General features: G+C 41.3%; 1 protein-coding gene across 1 annotated transcript in view; it reads left to right on the plus strand.

Annotated features, from left to right (window-relative positions):
- Positions 1-19113, plus strand: part of lrp2b (low density lipoprotein receptor-related protein 2b) — a 105998-nt gene that overhangs the window by 12949 nt on the left and 73936 nt on the right. The window contains exons 10-24 of the mRNA XM_059531984.1: positions 3949-4077; positions 4467-4636; positions 4759-4982; positions 5072-5278; positions 5825-6027; positions 6131-6271; positions 6422-6631; positions 7995-8187; positions 8400-8525; positions 8706-8836; positions 8970-9107; positions 9620-9898; positions 9984-10223; positions 10522-10644; positions 18944-19060. Of these exons, the coding sequence (XP_059387967.1) occupies positions 3949-4077; positions 4467-4636; positions 4759-4982; positions 5072-5278; positions 5825-6027; positions 6131-6271; positions 6422-6631; positions 7995-8187; positions 8400-8525; positions 8706-8836; positions 8970-9107; positions 9620-9898; positions 9984-10223; positions 10522-10644; positions 18944-19060 (2631 nt within the window). The remainder of the gene's footprint in view (positions 1-3948; positions 4078-4466; positions 4637-4758; positions 4983-5071; positions 5279-5824; positions 6028-6130; positions 6272-6421; positions 6632-7994; positions 8188-8399; positions 8526-8705; positions 8837-8969; positions 9108-9619; positions 9899-9983; positions 10224-10521; positions 10645-18943; positions 19061-19113) is intronic.

The raw sequence follows: 19113 nt of genomic DNA on the forward strand, positions 1-19113 counted from the left end.
AGATCCAGTCTGTATCCAGATCAGAGGGTCACTGCAGTCACCCGGATCCAGTACGTATCCAGACTAGATGGTGGATCAGCACCTAGAAAGGACCTCTACATCCCTGAAAGACAGCGGATACCAGGACAACTAAAGCCCCAGATACAGATCCCCTGTAAAGACCTTGTCTCAGAGGACCACCAGGACAAGACCACAGGAAACAGATGATTCTTCTGCACAATCTGACTTTGCTGCAGCCTGGAATTGAACTACTGGTTTTGTCTGGTCAGAGGAGAACTGGCCCCCCAACTGAGCCTGGTTTCTCCCAAGGTTTTTTTCTCCATTCTGTCACCAATGGAGTTTCGGTTCCTTGCTGCTGTCGCTTCTGGCTTGCTTAGTTGGGGTCACTTCATATACAGCGATATCATTGACTTGATTGCAAGTAAATGCACAGACACTATTTAAACTGAACAGAGATGACATCACTGAATTCAATGATGAACTGCCTTTAACTATCATTTTGCAATATTGACACACTGTTTTCCTAATGAATGTTGTTCAGTTGCTTTGACGCAATGTATTTTGTTTAAAGCGCTATATAAATAAAGATGACTTGATTTGACTTGACACGCAGTGCGTGCATGAACCATCTACGAACGCGCCTTCAGCATGCTGAATGCCCAGACACAGAAGACAACGCTCGTGGCCGTTGTCAGAGAACAGGAAACGACCAAATCCAGAAGGACGTGGATTAAACGGCGTCTGTACAAAGACGCGAATCGTCTATGATTTGCTCTTTGAGGAAATCTGCTCTTTTAGTTGAAGCGCCCAGGGGAATCGCTGAAAGGGACACTGCTGTTTGCGCCGTACCACCAACCAGAACAGCTTCCCGACTCACAGCAGATGAATGGCTTTGTGGAGTATAACAGCTTTCATACAACCACTCGGCTCCGAAGCAAAAATCTAATGAGTGGATGCACCTGTCGCCCTTTATAGACGGTTTCATCGGGCGCACGCACCTGGACCGAAGTTAACTTCCGGTCTGTGTTGTGTATATCGGTCTGGCTGCGGTGCCTTCTACAAACGCAGTTAAAGTCAAGGTGATGAGTAGACTGAAGTTGGGCTCAGGTGGTTGTGCTGCGGGATGTGTTTCCCATACATTTATTTATTTTTGGAGACTCACCACAATTTTAAAACTGATCGATTTTCAAAAAGGCTTCGTTGAATAAACATGAGTAACGTTATGTACTGCACGTTTAATAATAATAATTCCTTACATTTATATGTTTAAATATCCAAACGAGGCACAGGTGTTTTTATATCGCTTTATTTCTGAAGGAAGACTTGCATGTTATATGCCTGATTAAGCAGCGTGTGAGCGTACCAGCTCTGCTTTGTTTACAACTGTTACTGGGGAAACCTCTATTTCTCGGCTTTATGTCTATGCTTTAAAACATCTCCTGCTGGCAAAGAATGAATTTGCATTTTCATTAAGTCCCCCTGATCCACGCAGCAAACATATTTTGTTTGTTATCAAAACATATCTACTCTAGAGGGGACTTGGCTGTTGTTATTGATTCTATTTGGAAGTCTACCGGAAGTTAAGTTAGGTCCACAAAATCGCGCATGCGCAGTAACGTTTGTTTATGTTGTTGCCGTTGAAACCGTCTATACCCGTTGGCACGGTGAGTGGCTCAGGTATGTTAAATCCACTAGCCAATTTTCATTGACGTTTTCTCTTAAACTCAGAATTGATTGGCCTCCCAAGTGAGACCCCATATAGGGGCGGTCACACTGCACTTTTCGTTCCATTGACTTCCATCCATATGCTTGCAAATGCGTCAGACCGGAAACACAGGCTCATGCGAAAAATTTCGCATTTCGCTGCGTTCGAAAGTTCAAGTTTGGTGAACTCTGACCTGCGAATTCGCATCACGTGAAGTCGTATGACCAGTAGATGATCGATACGTCACTGCGTGACCTCTCTGTACAGAAATTAAAAAATGAAGGAAGTGCTAATTTTAGCCATAGCGCAGCATCCTATTTTATATAATACATATTTAAAAGATAATAAAAAAACAAGCTGCATGGTTCGCAGTGTCAATGGAAACGGGAACAGATAGTACATTTGAATGAGGACATGTTCTATAATTTTTTTATTGTTTAGTGTGTATATATTTTTAGAGAGAGAGAGAGACAGAGTACAATATAATAAGACGCTTTCGATGCCGTCGCAAAAGACACAGTAAAAGCACAGATTAATCCATATTGTGATAACTGAGGGAAAACCATTATATCTTGCTCCCGCCCATATTCGCAGCGGCGTCCGAAATAATTTTGCACGTTCAAAGGCTAGTGTGACTGCCCCTTATGTCGTTCAACATAACTCGTAGTGACCGACAGATAGGGAACTGTAGGGGGCTAACGTTAAATAGATCTAATACTCAAATAATGGTAAGCATAGGTGACCTATTAAATAGTATTAGTCATAACCTCTGACTAATGTTCAGACTGGCAAGTTTGTGATCATGAGACACAGGTAAAATGGCCGACGTGAGGCACCTTTTGCAACATAGATTCTTAATGAATGAGTAAATATAAAGTAAAGAGTTAACTAGAACAATCAAATGTCAGAATAATAGTAATAATTAGAGACAGCAAACAAACAATTTGCCTTTCAACCTAAATTCGAGGTCATAATAAAATGAAGTCAGATTAGATAATAAAATGGAGTCAGATTAGAGTTGAATTTAAATTGAGTAACTTTGCGAGCTGAAAAGACTGAAAATGCAAGAAACCCTCAGCCAGCACAGGATACCTTCCTTGGACAGAGTGCATGGACCTTATAAAGGTGATACCTTTTTAAAGGCACATTATTGTCAAATGTTTCTAAAATGTTTATGTCTGAGGCAGATTGCCAGCAACAGCCATTTTAGGATAGTTTGTGGCTTGGTCTTAGTGATTTAGGAGTCCTCTTCATTACTCCTAACAAATCACAGATTTAGGAGCTAGTTTAGTGCTAAAAAGCTTTGAGAAATACTCTTAGAGCAAAACATTTGGAGTCCTAGGAGATGGACACATGCATTATTTTTAAGATTTTCTCCTAAATTGGTAAGTTATGAGCTACTTAAGCCTTAAGATGCTTTGTGAATACGTGCCCAGATTTCTGTCTACATCTGGATAATGTCACGTCATGCCAGAAAGAATAATCACTGTGAGTTTGTTAGTTCCTTAAAGGTAATGTTTTTTTTTTTATTATTTTATAATGTTTCCTGTGGTAGGCTACATTTATAGTCTTATATTCAAATATAATTCTTAGGATTTGTTAATACAAAATTATCTATAATTTATCTATAATTTAATCCATAATTTAGATATGTTAATTTTCCACCTTTAATTTTGATTTGAATGTGCAGTTAGAAGGGCTGCTACGTAAATGCACACCGTTCTCTCGTTTTACTATAACAGCCGCCAAGATGAACTAGTCATGAAAAGTGTTGTTTATAGCAGTGTTTCTTTTTTCTGCTGTGGCAGAGTTTTGATAAGTAAAAAATCCCACGGCACACGCACAACACTAAGCACTAAAATATAGCAAAAAAAAAAAAAAAAGATTGCAATGTTATGAAAAGGTGAAATCCTTTAAAAATCTAGTTGCAAGTGCTCCATAAAGTATTACATTATGCCTCATGCATGTGAGTACACCTAATCATTATGGTTTTTCAAGTAATTTTTAAGGTGTTATAGTTATCATTTTCATTGGTTAAGACAGAACCGATTTACTGCTTATTTTATTATTAAAATATGACAAACTAAGACAAATATTTTCAGGAGTTGCAGCCATTTAATTAGAGGTATTTGTTCTTTTTTTTTTTTTGGTACAATCTAGACATTTGCATAAGTGTGTTTTGGTTAGATCAGGACAACTGAAATGAGATGTGTTATTGACCCATGCATGTGTTTTATCCTCAGACTATGATGACTGTAAAATTTGGGGTATCTGTGATCATTTCTGTGAAGATCGCCCAGGGACCCATCATTGCAGCTGTGCAGATGGATACTTCCTGGAGCAGGGTCATGTCTGCAAGGCCAATATTTCAGGTGAGTGGAAACTAAAACCAAAAAGTTTTTTTTTTTTTTATTTATGTGCTAAATGTGTCAAAGATAATGGATCATTAGTGGTATGACCATATTAATTTATTTAAATATATTTAAGTGCCTCAAACTCTTTGAATTAAAGATTTTAGTACAAGTTAACATCATCCTTTACAACAGTACTACAAATTTCATTAAAAGCATTAGTTAATAATCATCTTCCTACACTGAAGGCACTACTGCAGACAAGTTAGTAGAGTAGTTACTGGCTAATAAACAATAAAGACAAGTACTATGATGCAGATAAAAATAAAATTGTTTTTGTTGTGCACAGCATTTGTGCTAATATTATCGATAGTACATTGTAATGTCCCTTTTCCTCTTTATCCTTACAGGGGGTTTACCACAGCTGATCTTCACAGATGGCCGTGATATCAAGATGGCAGATATTCATGGGCGGTTTGTTAGGCTTCTGGTCCAATCAGATGGTAAAGGTTATGCTGTGGGTGTCGGTTACAACTGGCACACTCAAAGGATATTCTGGACAGACACCAATTCTCAAAAGGTGTTTAATGGTTTATAGTGTGAAATTGAAATGTACATATACAGTACATATATAAAAAAAAAGTTATATATGTGTGTGTGTGTGTGTGTGTGTGTGTGTGTGTGTGTGTGTGTATTTTTCAGGTTTACTCCATAAATTTTGATGGTAGTGAAAAGAAGGAGGTGCTGTCTGAAGCAGTGCACAATGCCCAGAATCTGGCTGTGGACTGGATCAACATTAAGTTGTACCTTGTTGAGGAACGTGTGGAGAGAATTGAAGCATGTGATTATGATGGAGGAAACCGTGTCACGCTGATTGCAGAAAACTTGGTCACCCCTCACGGGCTTGCACTGGACCCAACAGTGGGGTGAGTACAGTATGTTTATGGATGTGATTCATTGTGTTGTAAAAGGAATATTGAACTCATCTACTTGTGGTCTACCCTGTCTTCTACAGATACATGTTCTTCACAGATTCTGGCTATGACACAGATGATGTTAAACTGGAACGGGCATTCATGGATGGCAGTAACCGGTTTGAGCTGGTTAAGACCAGACTGGGTTCCCCTACTGGAATCACCTTGGATTTGATCACCAAGAGGGTTTACTGGACAGATAGCCATTTTAACCTGGTTGAGACTGTTACATATAGTGGCTTGGACAGGTATCGTACTCCGCAAATCACCAATTTAAACCCTTCTAGAACATGTAACTCAGTGATTCTCAACCAAGAGCCCACTAGAAGGCCTAGTTTGTTGAAACATTTTGGAAATATTCATACAGTACATACCCATTTAGGATCATTATATGTATATCATCATATATTAGACCTCAGTATTCCCACTGTCCATAAAAACATGGATATATGAGGTCACAATTTTAAAAGTGTCATTTCTAGACATGTAAGTCAATGAAATTCTAGACATGAAAGTCATGTAAGTCAATAACATTTCTTTACTCCACTTCCATGGACATATTGATATGACGTTTTATGTTACATATTTATAGTCATGTTAAGCTCTAAAATATTTTATCAGGTAAAAATAAATATTGGAATAGTCAGAGTGCCTTTGAATATTGATATGGACAATCGAGGGCCTTGGAGTTAAAAAGGTTGAAAATTGCTTTTTCTTTTTTTTTCTTCTTTTTGTTTTTTTTTAACTGAATGCTGAATTTACATTTATATTTGTGTTATCAAATATGCTTCTAGGAAAACAGTGTTGAATGGTGGTCATCAGGTCCCCCACCCATTCGGGATTTCAGTATTCGAGAACCATGCATTTTTCACAGACTGGGTCAAGATGGGTGTGATTCGGACCAACCGCTTTAATGGCAGTGACCCAACTTTTCTGTACCGGTCTACTAGCAGACCTGGACAAATTGTGGTTTCACATCCAGCTCTTCAGCCCTTTGGTGATAACAACGTTTATTGTTATAAAGCAAAATGTAAAATATGAGCAAGCATGACACATAGCAACATTAACTGTATAATACCTGGCCTATTTTCTGACTGCAGTGAAAAACCCATGTGGCAGACACAATGGTGGGTGTCAGCAAATCTGCCTTCTGAGTCACCGAACTGACAATGACGGGCTGGGTTACCGCTGCAAGTGTCGTCTAGGATACGACCTACAGGATGATCACCACACATGCTTTAGTGAGGAAGAGAGCCTGCCTGCCAAATCATGAAATGCACTGTTGTTGAATTAGATGGTCATATACTGAGATAGGAGAGTGTATTTTAACATTTTTGTTTTCAGTTTCAGCTGTACCAGATCCTCTGAAACAAACATGTTTTTTCTTTCAGAGATTAGAGACTATTTACTGGTGGCAAGTGCACAAGCAGTCAGGGGGATTCCTCTTAACGTTTCGTCCCAGGAAGATGTCACCCTGCCACTCGCTGGCATGGCCCAATCCTTCTCTGGTTCTGGAGTGGAGTACGATGCATCAGTGGAGACTGTGTTTTACAATGACCGAATGCGACAACTCATTTACAAATCATCCATCAATGGAACCAGTAAGTAAATTTACTTTGTTTAACTGGTTAAACTGGCCAAGTACCACCTTTGATTGAATCCAAACAGCAATCAAATGAATTAAATTAATCAGAGATTACAAATACTGTAAAACCTGGAAAAATACATTTCATAAATTTAATATTAATTCATTTTTAGATTATTCATAATGTTTATCAATCAATCAATCAATCAATCACATTTATTTATATAGCACATTTAAAAACAACACACGTTGGCCAAAGTGCTTTACATACGGCCCACTACATATAGTCTAAGATTATAAAACAAAGTATAAAACAATATCTTACAAATTAATTACAATCAAATGCAAGAGAGAAGAGATGAGTCTTTAAACGAGATTTAAATACATCCAGGGTGGCACAAGATCTAACATGGAGGGGTAAACTGTTCCATAAACGAGGAGCTGCAACAGAAAAGGCCCTGTCTCCTTTTGATTTAATTCGAGACTTAGGAATGGTTAGCTGAAACCTTTGTACAGATCTTAAAGGCCTAGAAGATGTATGTATCTGAAGGAGTTCACTAATGTAACTTGGTGCCATCCCATTTAAGCCCTTAAAAACAAATAATAACATCTTATAATTAATCCTAAATTTGACTGGAAGCCAATGAAGGGATGCTAGTACAGGTGTTATACTTTCATATTTCCTAGTCCCGGTTAATAGTCTGGCAGCAGCATTTTGAACCAACTGCAGACGTGAAAGTGATGCATGAGAAATACCATAGTACAATGAATTACAATAATCCAATCTGGACGTAATGAAAGCATGCATAACAACTTCCAAATCATTAAAAGACAAAAAAGGTTTAAATTTTGCTATATTCCTTAATTGGAAGAAGCCACCTCTAACCACTGAATTTATATGCTTATCAAACTTTAACTCAGCATCAAAAAGAACACCAAGACTCCTAGCTTGATTATGTACCTTCGATTTAAAAGGGCCTAACTGACTAATTAAATGTTTGGAAGAACTAGGAGGGCCAAACACTATCACTTCACTTATGTTTATAGGGAAAATAAAAATGAAATAATTATAAGTATTTATAAAATTAAATAATAATATATTATGTTGTTTTCATTAACATTTAAATTAAATTATATATATATATATATTTGTCACATACCATCTGGGGCATTTCACATACTCCATATTCTTCTGCTTACCACAGTTCGAGGAGCACTGGTTTATTTGTGTCCTGTGTTAGCTCTGTGTTACAGAGATGACTTACACTCAGTACTTCTCAGTGTCAGAGAAGTAGTGTTTATTTTCTTACAAAATCCTGCCCTGTAAAATAAATAACTTTTTTTTTTTGACTAAATGTGGTTCTGTTCTTATATCTCAGAAAACGAGATCCTGACAGGTTACAGAGTGGGCTCTGTGGAGTCAATGGCATATGATTGGACCTCTCAGATCCTCTTCTGGACATCCAGCACTTATCGCACCGTTTCCGGTTTTAAAGTAACAGATGGATCAAGAAGGGACATTGTTCAGAACTTAAAATACCCCCGGGGTATTGCTGTGCACCCAAGTGCAGGGTATGAGACATCATGGGCAAGAGTACATCACTCAAAATAAAGTTTTGTGCTAAATAAAACATCCATAGCATGTCCTGTAAATACAGAGGAACATAATGAAATAAAAGACCCAATTAACCATAAGCTGTTCTTTAGATTTGAGTATTTGTGTGTGATTTTATTAGATGGATTTTTATGTAATTTTACTGGATAGCTCTATGTTGTTCCCTTAGATACCTCTTCTGGTCTGATTGGTACCGTCCAGCTGTGATCACCAGAGCATACACGGATGGAAGCAATGCTGTTCCACTAATCAACTCAACACTCGGCTGGCCTAACGGACTTGCCTTGGACTACCTGTAAGGAGATCCTTTTACAATCAATAGTTTTCTGTACATATACACTTTGATTTCCCAAAGTGTTCTGTTTTTAAATGAGATTAGTTTATTCACATTTCATTGTGCTTTGATCCCAAAACAAGGATCAGTTTAAACTTAAAGAAGAAAAGAAAAAGAAAAGCTTATTTTTGTGCTCAATAGGATGGATAGGCTATATTGGGTTGATGCGCAGCTAGACCGGATTGAGCATGTGAGCATTGATGGGCTAGATAGAAAAGCCTTCTCCAGTATTGGACAAATCACTCATCCTTTCTCGCTTACAGTACACACAGGTTGGCACTTCTGTATTTGTTCATTCTTCACATGCCCATTATGATGCTGATGTTACGACTATGTTCAACTAAATGAATTTAATATGTTTTGAATTTTTTTTACTGACTGATCTGCCTCCACAATATTTGTTAGATCATCTGTTTGTGTCAGACTGGAGGACAAATTCTGTATTCCGAATGAGGAAGAGGGATGGTGGGGAAAATATAATCCTACGAAAGGGCATCTCAGGCATAATGAACGTTAAGACTTACTCAGCTGATCTCCAGAACTGTGAGTGACACAGAAAGACTGCCTTTTTATCCAATTTACTGGAATTTTGTCAATTTTACTGCATTTTACACATGTTTTAACATGATGATGATGTCAGTTTTGGGTCACTGATAAATAAGAGCAAAAAAAAGAAAAAAAAAAAAAGAAGAGGAATTAATCATAAAATTATGTTAATAAAATAATTACATTAATTATTAAACTTATTTGTTTTTATTTACATTTTTAAAATAATTAATTGAATTATTTTTTTCTTGATGCCAAGACAGTTGTATCAACTTGACATTTTGACTTTATACACCCCAAGAAAATATTCTAATGAATTTTAAGTCAGAAATTTAACACATGCTTATCATAGAAGAGGTTTATTCATTTCACTGAATTAATAATTTCTTATCGTATTTTTAAATAAATTAATAGATAGGACATAAAATTGACCCTTGTACTTGTTAGATGTAAGTTGTTATTTGTCCCAGTAAGGGATAATCAGCTATTGTAATCTCATTGCTGTGTAGTGTTCAAAAGCAAATGCAATCTGATTCAAAACGGCCGCTGCAGCCACTTCTGTTTCCCTACGCCTGCATCCAACCGTGTGTGCGGATGTCCCTATGGAATGAAACTGCAGGAGAACCAGAGGGACTGTGTAAAGGATGATACTGAGCCCCCACCAGATGATAACTGTGGAGATTATTCCTTTCCCTGCGATGGGGGCCGCTGTGTGGCGAATTCTTTTCGCTGTGACGGTGTGAATGACTGTGCCGACAAGACAGATGAAGCCAACTGCACAGATCCAGGTGTGTATGTACATGTGAGTGTGCTTGAGCACCACCCAAAGACCTATCAATGTCTATGAACATCTCCTTTGAACATTTTAATCAGGAACAACCTGCTCTCCATATGCCTTCACCTGTGGGAACAAGCACTGCATCCCTGTTAGTTGGCGCTGTGATGGACATGATGACTGTGGTGATGGAACCGATGAGAATAACTGCCCCACACGTGTTCCAACCACCTGCTTGTCCAGCCAATTCGCATGCGCTAATGGAAACTGCATCCCAAAAGCATGGGTGTGCGATGCCTTCAATGATTGTGGCGATGGTTCTGATGAGAGACAGTGCAGTGAGTACTGAAGATTTTGGAGGAAATTCAGAAAATACATGAACAAGGTTCAGTGAATATGCAGAAATACTTACTGGCAAAGACAATTTGATAAAAATAAAAAAATCCCTAGAAGCCCTAGAACTGTCCATGTACACAAATATGACACAGTTAATTTAATTTAAATTTGCATATGCAGAAATGCTTATTGGTAAAGACAAGTTAATAAAAAAAATGCCAGAAGCCCTAAAACTGCCCATGTACACAAATATGACACAGTTAATTTTGACCACTCCCATTCTCCTCTGTCCTATCCCAGATTCCACTATCACCACCTGCCAGCCTGGCTTCTTCCTGTGTCCAGGTCACCGTTGTATATATAACTCATATGTCTGTGATGGAGACCAGGACTGTTTAGATGGATCTGATGAAAAGGACTGTGGTAAGGCAGTGATTTAATTTGAATTTGAGGTATTGGTATACACTTAAAAAATAAATAACTTAAAATCTGTTTTCTAAATACAGGTGCTGGTCATATAATTAGAATATCATCAAAAAGTTGATTTATTTCACCAATTCCATTCAAAAAGTAAAACTTGTATATTATATTCATTCATTACACACAGACTGATATATTTCAAATGCTTATTTCATTTAATTTTGATGATTATAACTGACAACTAAGGAAAATCCCAAATTCAGTATCTCAGAAAAATAGAATATAACTTAAGACCAATACAAAGAAAGGATTTTTAGAAATCTTGGCCAACTAAAAAGTATGAAAATGAAAAGTATGATCATGCACAGCACTTAATACTTAGTTGGGACTCCTTTTGACTGAATTACTGCAGCAATGCAGCGTGGCATGGAGTCGATCAGTCTGTGGCACTGCTCAGGTATTATGAGAGCCCAGTTTGCTCTGATAGTGGCCTTCAGCAGCTCTTCTGCATTCTTGGGTCTGGCATATCACATCTTCCTCTTCCCAATACCCCATACAGTCGTGGCCAAAAGTTTTGAGAATTACATAAATATTAGTTTTCAAAAAGTTTGCTGCTAAACTGCTTTTAGATCTTTGTTTCAGTTGTTTCTGTGATATACTGAAATACAATTACAAGCACTTCATACGTTTCAAAGGCTTTTATCGACGATTACATGACATTTATGCAAAGAGTCAGTATTTGCAGTGTTGGCCCTTCTTTTTCAGGACCTCTGCAATTCGACTGGGCATGCTCTCAATCAACTTCTGGGCCAAATCCTGACTGATAGCAACCCATTCTTTCATAATCACTTCTTGGAGTTTGTCAGAATTAGTGGGTTTTTGTTTGTCCACCCGCCTCTTGAGGATTGACCACAAGTTCTCAATGGGATTAAGATCTGGGGAGTTTCCAGGCCATGGACCCAAAATTTCAACATTCTGGTCCCCGAGCCACTTAGTTATCACTTTTGCCTTATGGCACGGTGCTCCATCGTGCTGGAAAATGCATTGTTCTTCACCAAACTGTTGTTGGATTGTTGGAAGAAGTTGCTGTTGGAGGGTTTTTTGGTACCATTCTTTATTCATGGCTGTGTTTTTGGGCAGAATTGTGAGTGAGCCCACTCCCTTGGATGAGAAGCAACCCCACACATGAATGGTGTCAGGATGCTTTACTGTTGGCATGACACAGGACTGATGGTAGCGCTCACCTTTTCTTCTCCGGACAAGCCTTTTTCCAGATACCCCAAACAATCGGAAAGGGGCTTCATCAGAAAATATGACTTTTCCCCAGTCCTCAGCAGTCCATTCACTATGCTTTCTGCAGAAGATCAATCTGTCCCTGATGTTTTTTTTGGAGAGAAGTGGCTTCTTTGCTGCCCTTCTTGACACCAGGCCATCTTCCAAAAGTCTTTGCCTCACTGTGCGTGCAGATGCGCTCACACCTGCCTGCTGCCATTCCTGATCAAGCTCTGCACTGGTGGCACTCCGATCCCGCAGCTGAATCCTCTTTAGGAGATGATCCTGGTGCTTGCGGGACTTTCTTGGAAGCCCTGAAGCCTTCTTTACAAGAATTGAACCTCTTTCCTTGAAGTTCTTGATGACCCTATAAATTGTTGAGTTAGGTGCCATCTTAGTAGCCACAATATCCTTGCCTGTGAAGCCATTTTTATGCAACGCAATGATGGCTGCACGCGTTTCTTTGCAGGTCACCATGGTTAACAATGGAAGAACAATGATTTCAAGCATCACCCTCCTTTTAACATGTCAAGTCTGCCATTCTAACCCAATCAGCCTGACATAATGATCTCCAGCCTTGTGCTCATCAACATTCTCACCTGAGTTAACAAGACGATTACTGAAATTATCTCAGCAGGTCCTTTAATGACAGCAATGAAATGCAGTGGGAAGGTTTTTTGGGATTAAGTTAATTTTCATGGCAAAGAAGGACTATACAATTCATCTGATCACTCTTCATAACATTCTGGAATATATGCAAATTGCTATTATAAAAACTTAAGCAGCAACTTTTCCAATTTCCAATATTTATGTAATTCTCAAAACGTTTGGCCACGACTGTAGATTTTCTATGGGGTTAAGGTCAGGCGAGTTTGCTGGCCAATTAAGAACAGGGATAACATGGTCCTTAAACCAGGTACTGGAAGCTTTGGCACTGCGTGCAGGTGGCACGGTTGGTGAACCGTAGTCTCGGTTTTGTACTATGTGGGTGGAGTTTTTGTGTGTCTCTCATCAGCACTGATCATTTCATGTGGTCGTCTCCGTTAATTGTTCATCAGCCACAGCTGCCACTCATTACCCAATCCCTACTTATTGCCCTGTCTTTCGTCTTGTGTTTGACAGAGTGTTGTTTGAAGTCTTCCGTTCGCATGCCCAGTTTCTTGTTCCTGTTCTTCTCTGTTTCATCTCTTCATTGGATCCTCACAACTCTGGGACCCCATCCACTCCTCACCACCACGGACCGCTCGTCTCAGTTCCTGTGTCACGCTCTCCTGCTGTCTTTTCTCATCGCCACTTCCTGGATCACCGTCAGACATCGCCACACACACCTGTTGTTCCTGCCACTCTTCTCTGTTCATTGGACTCTCTCAATAAATTATTATTCAATTACTTGCACTTGCTTCCTCACCATTATTTACAGTTACAGAACGCTCTGACCAACATGGAAGCAGCAAGTTCCACATCACTATCCGAATTCATCCACGACAGCTTCACCCGTATAGATCAGCAGCAGGAGAGCATCATCAACACCGGACGTGCTGTCCAAGCGCTGGTGACACAGGTGTCTGAGCTCACCCAGCAGATCCAACAGCTGACCACTCCCGCAGCACCACCCTCACCGTCTGTTCCCCAAATTGTCCCTGAATTGAACTACCGGCCGGAATCACGCCTACCTGTTCCCGAGATTTACTTCGGTGAGCCTAACTTCTGTAGAGCATTCCTTACCAGATGTTCCATGCATTTCCCCTTGCAGCCTCGCACCTTCGAGACAGAAGAGTCCAAGGTGGCGTCTGTGCTAACTCTGCTTTCCGGGAGGGCAGCCTTGTGGGGAACGGCGGTGTGGGAGAACCGAGATCCATGCTGTGCCTCGTTCCACACCCTCGAGGCTGAAATGAAGAGGGTCTTCGACCGGGCCGTGGCCGCCAAGGAGGCTGCCAGAAGAGTCGCGGATCTCAAACAGGGGAATCACTCCGTGGTGGAATACTCCATCGAGTTTGCAAGTGTGCAAGTGGAACGAGGAGGCGCAGTGGGATATGTTCCTGCATGGGTTGGCCAACCGTGTTCAGAAGGAGATCTACCTACTCGAGTTGCCACCCAGCCTCAATGGGCTTATCGACTTGGCGCTCCGCATGGATGCTCGCATCGATCGACTGGGGGGGCACGCCTGTCCCACACCTCTAACCGGCAACCCTGAGAGTGGTAACCCAAGCAGAGAGAACATGGCCGGTCCCATCCTTGATCACGAGCCAATGCAGAGCTCGACTGACCCAGGAGAAGAGAGAGAGGCGGAGGCCCCCGAGGACTTTGTATGTTTTGAGGTGGCTCTGGATATTTTCTACTCTCCTGCCCGGTAAAAGAGTCAGCCCAGTAGTAAACTTGATGCAACTATCAGGTGGGATCTCCGCCGGGAAGTCCTCAACATCATCCACTCTCCTTCCGGTGAAACTCAGATGGGTCGACAACATGCACACTTGTCACGCCCTTCTAGACTTCGGAGCAGAAGGTAACTTCATGGACACCACTCTTGCACAACACCTGAGACTCCCCATCACTCCTCTATCGCACAAGATCTCCGTCAGCGCACTAAATGGCCAGGAACTGCCCTACATCACCCACAGCACTGGACCTATAACTATCCTCACCTCTGGAAGCCACACCGAGACCATCCCCTTCCTCCTGATGGACTCCCCCGTGGCACCCATTGTCTTAGGTCACCCCTGGCTAGTCAAACACAGCCCACAAGTGGATTGGGGTTCCAACACTATCACCTCGTGGAGCGAATGTTTTCATGTCTTGTCTGGTTTCTGCTTGTTCTTCTGTGTCTGGTTCTGATTTTCAGGAGGAGGCAACGGTTTTGTCAAACATGCCCGCGGAGTATCTGGACCTGAAGGAAGTGTTCAGTATGTCTCGCACTGCTTCTCTTCCTCCGCATCGTCCCTATGACTGTGCCATAGAGTTAGTCCCAGGTCAGTCCCCGCCTAAAGGCAAACTTTACTATCTCTCCATTCCTGAGAGGGAGGCCATGGAGAAATATATTTCTGATTACTCTTCTCCAGCGGTGGTGGGGTTATTTTTGGTTGGTAAGAAGGATGGTTCTCTGCGACCTTGTATTGATTACTGAGAGCTGAACAACATCACTATGAAGAATACATATGCTTTGCCGTTGATGTCTTCAAGCCTTCGAGAGGTTACAGGGAGCATCCGTCTTCACAAAATTGGATTTACAAAATGCTGATCGTTTGGTCCGCATCAGGAAGAGGTATGAGTGGAAAACCGCTTTTAACACCCCTAGAGGACACTTTGAATACTTGGTGATGCCGTTCGGGCTTTCCAACTCGCCAGCGGTTTTTCAGGCACTTGTTAATGACGTGTTGAGAGACATGGTAGATCAGTTCATATATGTTTACCTGGATGACATACTGATTTTTTCTCCGTCTCTCCAGGAACACGTGCAACACATCAGACGAGTGCTCCAGAGGTTACTAGAGAATGGGCTTTTTGTCAAGGCTGAGAGATGCGTATTTCATGCACAGTCTGTTTCCTTCCTAGGTTACATCGTCTCATCAGAGGGAATACGTATGGATCCTGACAAGGTTAAGACTGTGACAGATTGGCCAAGTCCAGATTCCCGTAAGGCCCTACAGCGGTTTCTGGGGTTCCACAATTTTTATCGGCGTTTTATTCTAAATTTCAGCCAACTAGTCTCACCTCTGACTGCCTTGACCTCCCCAGAACTACGTTCAGGTGGTCTAATACATCCGAGGCTGTATTTACCAACCTCAAGAGCTGCTTCGTTTCGGCTCCCATCTTAGTCACCCCTGATCCCGCACGTCAGTTTGTGGTGGAGGTAGATGGTGGGAGGTAGACGCCAGAGGTGGGAGTAGGTGCAGTGCTTTCCCAACGTGCTGCCTCAGACGACAAGATGCATCCTTGCGTGTTCTTTTCCCATCGTGTATCTCCTGCCGAACGTAATTATGACATTAGTAACAGGGAATTATTGGCCATCAAGTTAGCATTGGAGGAGTGGCGTGATTGGTTTGAGGGGTCGGGGGTACCTTTCATCGTCTGGACCGATCATAAGAATTTAGAATATATTAAAACTGCCAAAAGACTCAACTCCAGGCAGGCTCAGTGGGGACTTTTTTTTCTCGGTCATTTTGACTTTTCTCTATCGTATTTTTGATCCATCTGAATGCCCAGTGTCTCCTGAGTGTATCTTACCTGAGAAAGTAGTTATCTCATTACTCTTATGGGAGGTCGAGTCGAAGGTCAAGACAGCCTTAGAAGGGGTAACGCCTCCGCCCGGGTGCCCACAGAATCGATTGTTCATTCCGGAGGAGTTACGGTCCGACGTTATAAACTGGGGTCACTGCTCCAATGTCGCTTGTCATCCAGGAATAAGCCGTACTAAGTGCTTAGTAAAGCAACAATTTTGGTGGCCACTTATGGCTCGCGACATTCACAATTTTGTTTTGGCCTGCTCGGTTTGCGCCAGTGGTATCGTAAGACATCTAACCTACCTCCGGATGAGTTTCTTCAACTGCTGTCTGTCCCTTCGAGATCCTGGTCCCACATCGCACTAGATTTTGTTACCGCCCTCCCGCCCTCTAATGGTCATTTTGACCGTAGTGGACCGATTCTCGAAGGCGGCACATTTCATTCCCTTGCCCAAATTACCCTAACCCAAGGAGACAGCAGTACCTGTAATTGATCATGTCTTTCAGTTACATGGCCTCCCGATGGACGTGATTTCTGACAGGGGATCCCAATTTGTGTCCAAATTTTTGAGGGAATTTTGTAAATTATTGGGAGCTACAGTTAGTCTGTTTTCAGGTTATCATCCGCAGAGCAGTGGTCAGTCCGAGCGAGCCAACCAAGATTTGGAGAGAACGTTGCGATGTTTGGTCTCCAAGAATCCTTCATCCTGGAGCCAACAACTCTCTATGGTTGAGTATGCTCATAACTCGGTACCAGTGTCATCCACGGGCCTCTCCCCATTTGAGCGCAGCATAGGTTACCAGCCACCAGTTTTTCCTGGCGCTGAATCTGAAGTTGCGGTCCCCTCCACCCACGCTTTTGTCCAGAGGTGCCACAGCACGTCGACCAGAGCCCGCGAGACTCTGCTCCAGGTGAGGGCGCGCACCAAGGCTAAGGCCGATCGCCACCGGTCAAAGTGGAGGCGTTCCTAGAGGGGAGGGTACTGTCACGGATGGTAAACCGTAGTCTCGTGTGGGTGGGGTTTTGTGTGTCTTTTGTTAGCACTGATCGTTTCATGTGGGCGTCTCCGTTAATCGTTCATCAGCCACAGCTGCCACTCATTACCCGATCCCTACTTATTGCCCTATATTTCGTCTTGTGTTTGTCAGAGCGTTGTTTGAAGTCTGCCGTTCGCATGCCTGGTTTCTTGTTCCTGTTCTTCTCTGTTTCATCTCTTCGTTGGATCCTCACAACTCTGGGACCCCATCCACTCCTCGCCACCACGGACTGCTCGTCTCAGTTCCTGTGTCACGCTCTCCTGCTGTCTTTTGTCATCGCCTCTTCCTGGATCACCATCAGACATCACCATTTCCTGGATCATCGTCAGACATCGCCACACACACCTGTTGTTCCTGCCACTCTTCCCTGTTCATTGGACTCTCTCAATAAATTCTTATTCGATTACTTGCACTTGCTTCCTCACCATTATTTACTGTTACAGCAGGAGCTGAGTCCTGTTGGAAAATAAAAAACTGCATCTCCATAAAGTTGGTCAGCAGCAGGAAGAATGAAGTGCTCTAAAACTTCCTGGTATACGGCTGTGTTGACCTTGGACCTCAGAAAACACAGTGGAGCAACACCAGCAGATGACATGGCACCACAAACCATCACTGACTGTGGAAACTTTACATTGGACCTCAAGCAACATGGATTGTGTGCCTCTCCTCTCTTCCTCAGACTCTGGGACCCTGATATACAAAGGAAAAGCAAAATTTACTTTCATCAGAGAACATAACTTTGGACCATTCAGCAGCAGTTGAGTCTTTTTTGAAGCGAGACACTTCTGATGCTGTCTGTTGTTCAAGAGTGGTTCTTAAATTACTCCAGGGTGCGGTTATCCCTATTGCTTGTACACTTTTTTTTCTACCACATCTTTTCCTTCCCTTCACCTCTCTATTAATATGCTTGGACACAGAGCTCTGTGAACAGCCAGCCTCTTTTGCAATGACCTTTTGTGTCTTGCCCTCCTTGTGCAAGTAGTGTCAATTGTCGTCTTTTGGACAACTGTCAAGTCAGCAGTCTTCCCCATGATTCTGTAGCCTGCAGAACTAGACTGAGAGACCATTTAAAGGCTTTGCAGGTGTTTTGAGTTAATTAGCTGATTAGAGTGTGGCACCAGGTGTCTTCAATATTGAACCTTTTCACAATATTAAAATTTTCTGAGATACTGAATTTGGGATTTTCCTTAGTTGTCAGTTATAAACATCAAAATTAAAATAAATAAACATATATCAATATGTGTGTCATGAATGAATATAATATACAAGTTTCACTTTTTTGATGGAATTAGTGAAATAAATCAACTTTTTGATGATATTCTAATTATATGACCAGCACCTGTATATGTTGTAGATTTTATTGTGACTAATTCATGTGTGCATATGTTTCATTAAAATAAAAGTTTCACCTTATTATCAGAATATCTGATTTATTGAAAATGTCTGATTAATCAAATTATCTGACAGAATTATGTCTGTTGACGTACACAGGACTTCCCCAATTATTTAATCTGTTTAAACCCAGCCCTTCCTCATGTTCATCTGTGTTCACTTTTGAGAGCAATGCCTACATCTCAAAATCCAATCAACAGTCATTGCATAAAACCAAGTGCTGGCCCTATTTTTTTTTTTTTTTTTTTTTATTTATTTTTTGTCAATAGTTTGTTACACTTGATTGTACATCACAACATGAATCCAAGATCCATTGCTAAACTTCTGTTTTATGATGACTTTATTTACCATGGATGACATGGATGTTGTGTGTTTATGGATAGATTACTCCTGTGCAATATATGAGTTTGCATGTGCCAGTGGAGATCAGTGTGTGAGTCTGAGTTACCGCTGTGATGGGGTTTATGACTGCAGGGACCACTCAGATGAGAGTGGCTGTCGTAAGTTATATGTGTTTAGAAGTCCTCTTTCAGCTCTTTGCCTCTTTCCAGCT

The sequence above is a fragment of the Carassius carassius genome, chromosome 40 (assembly GCF_963082965.1).
Source record: "Carassius carassius chromosome 40, fCarCar2.1, whole genome shotgun sequence".
NCBI lineage: Eukaryota > Metazoa > Chordata > Actinopteri > Cypriniformes > Cyprinidae > Carassius > Carassius carassius.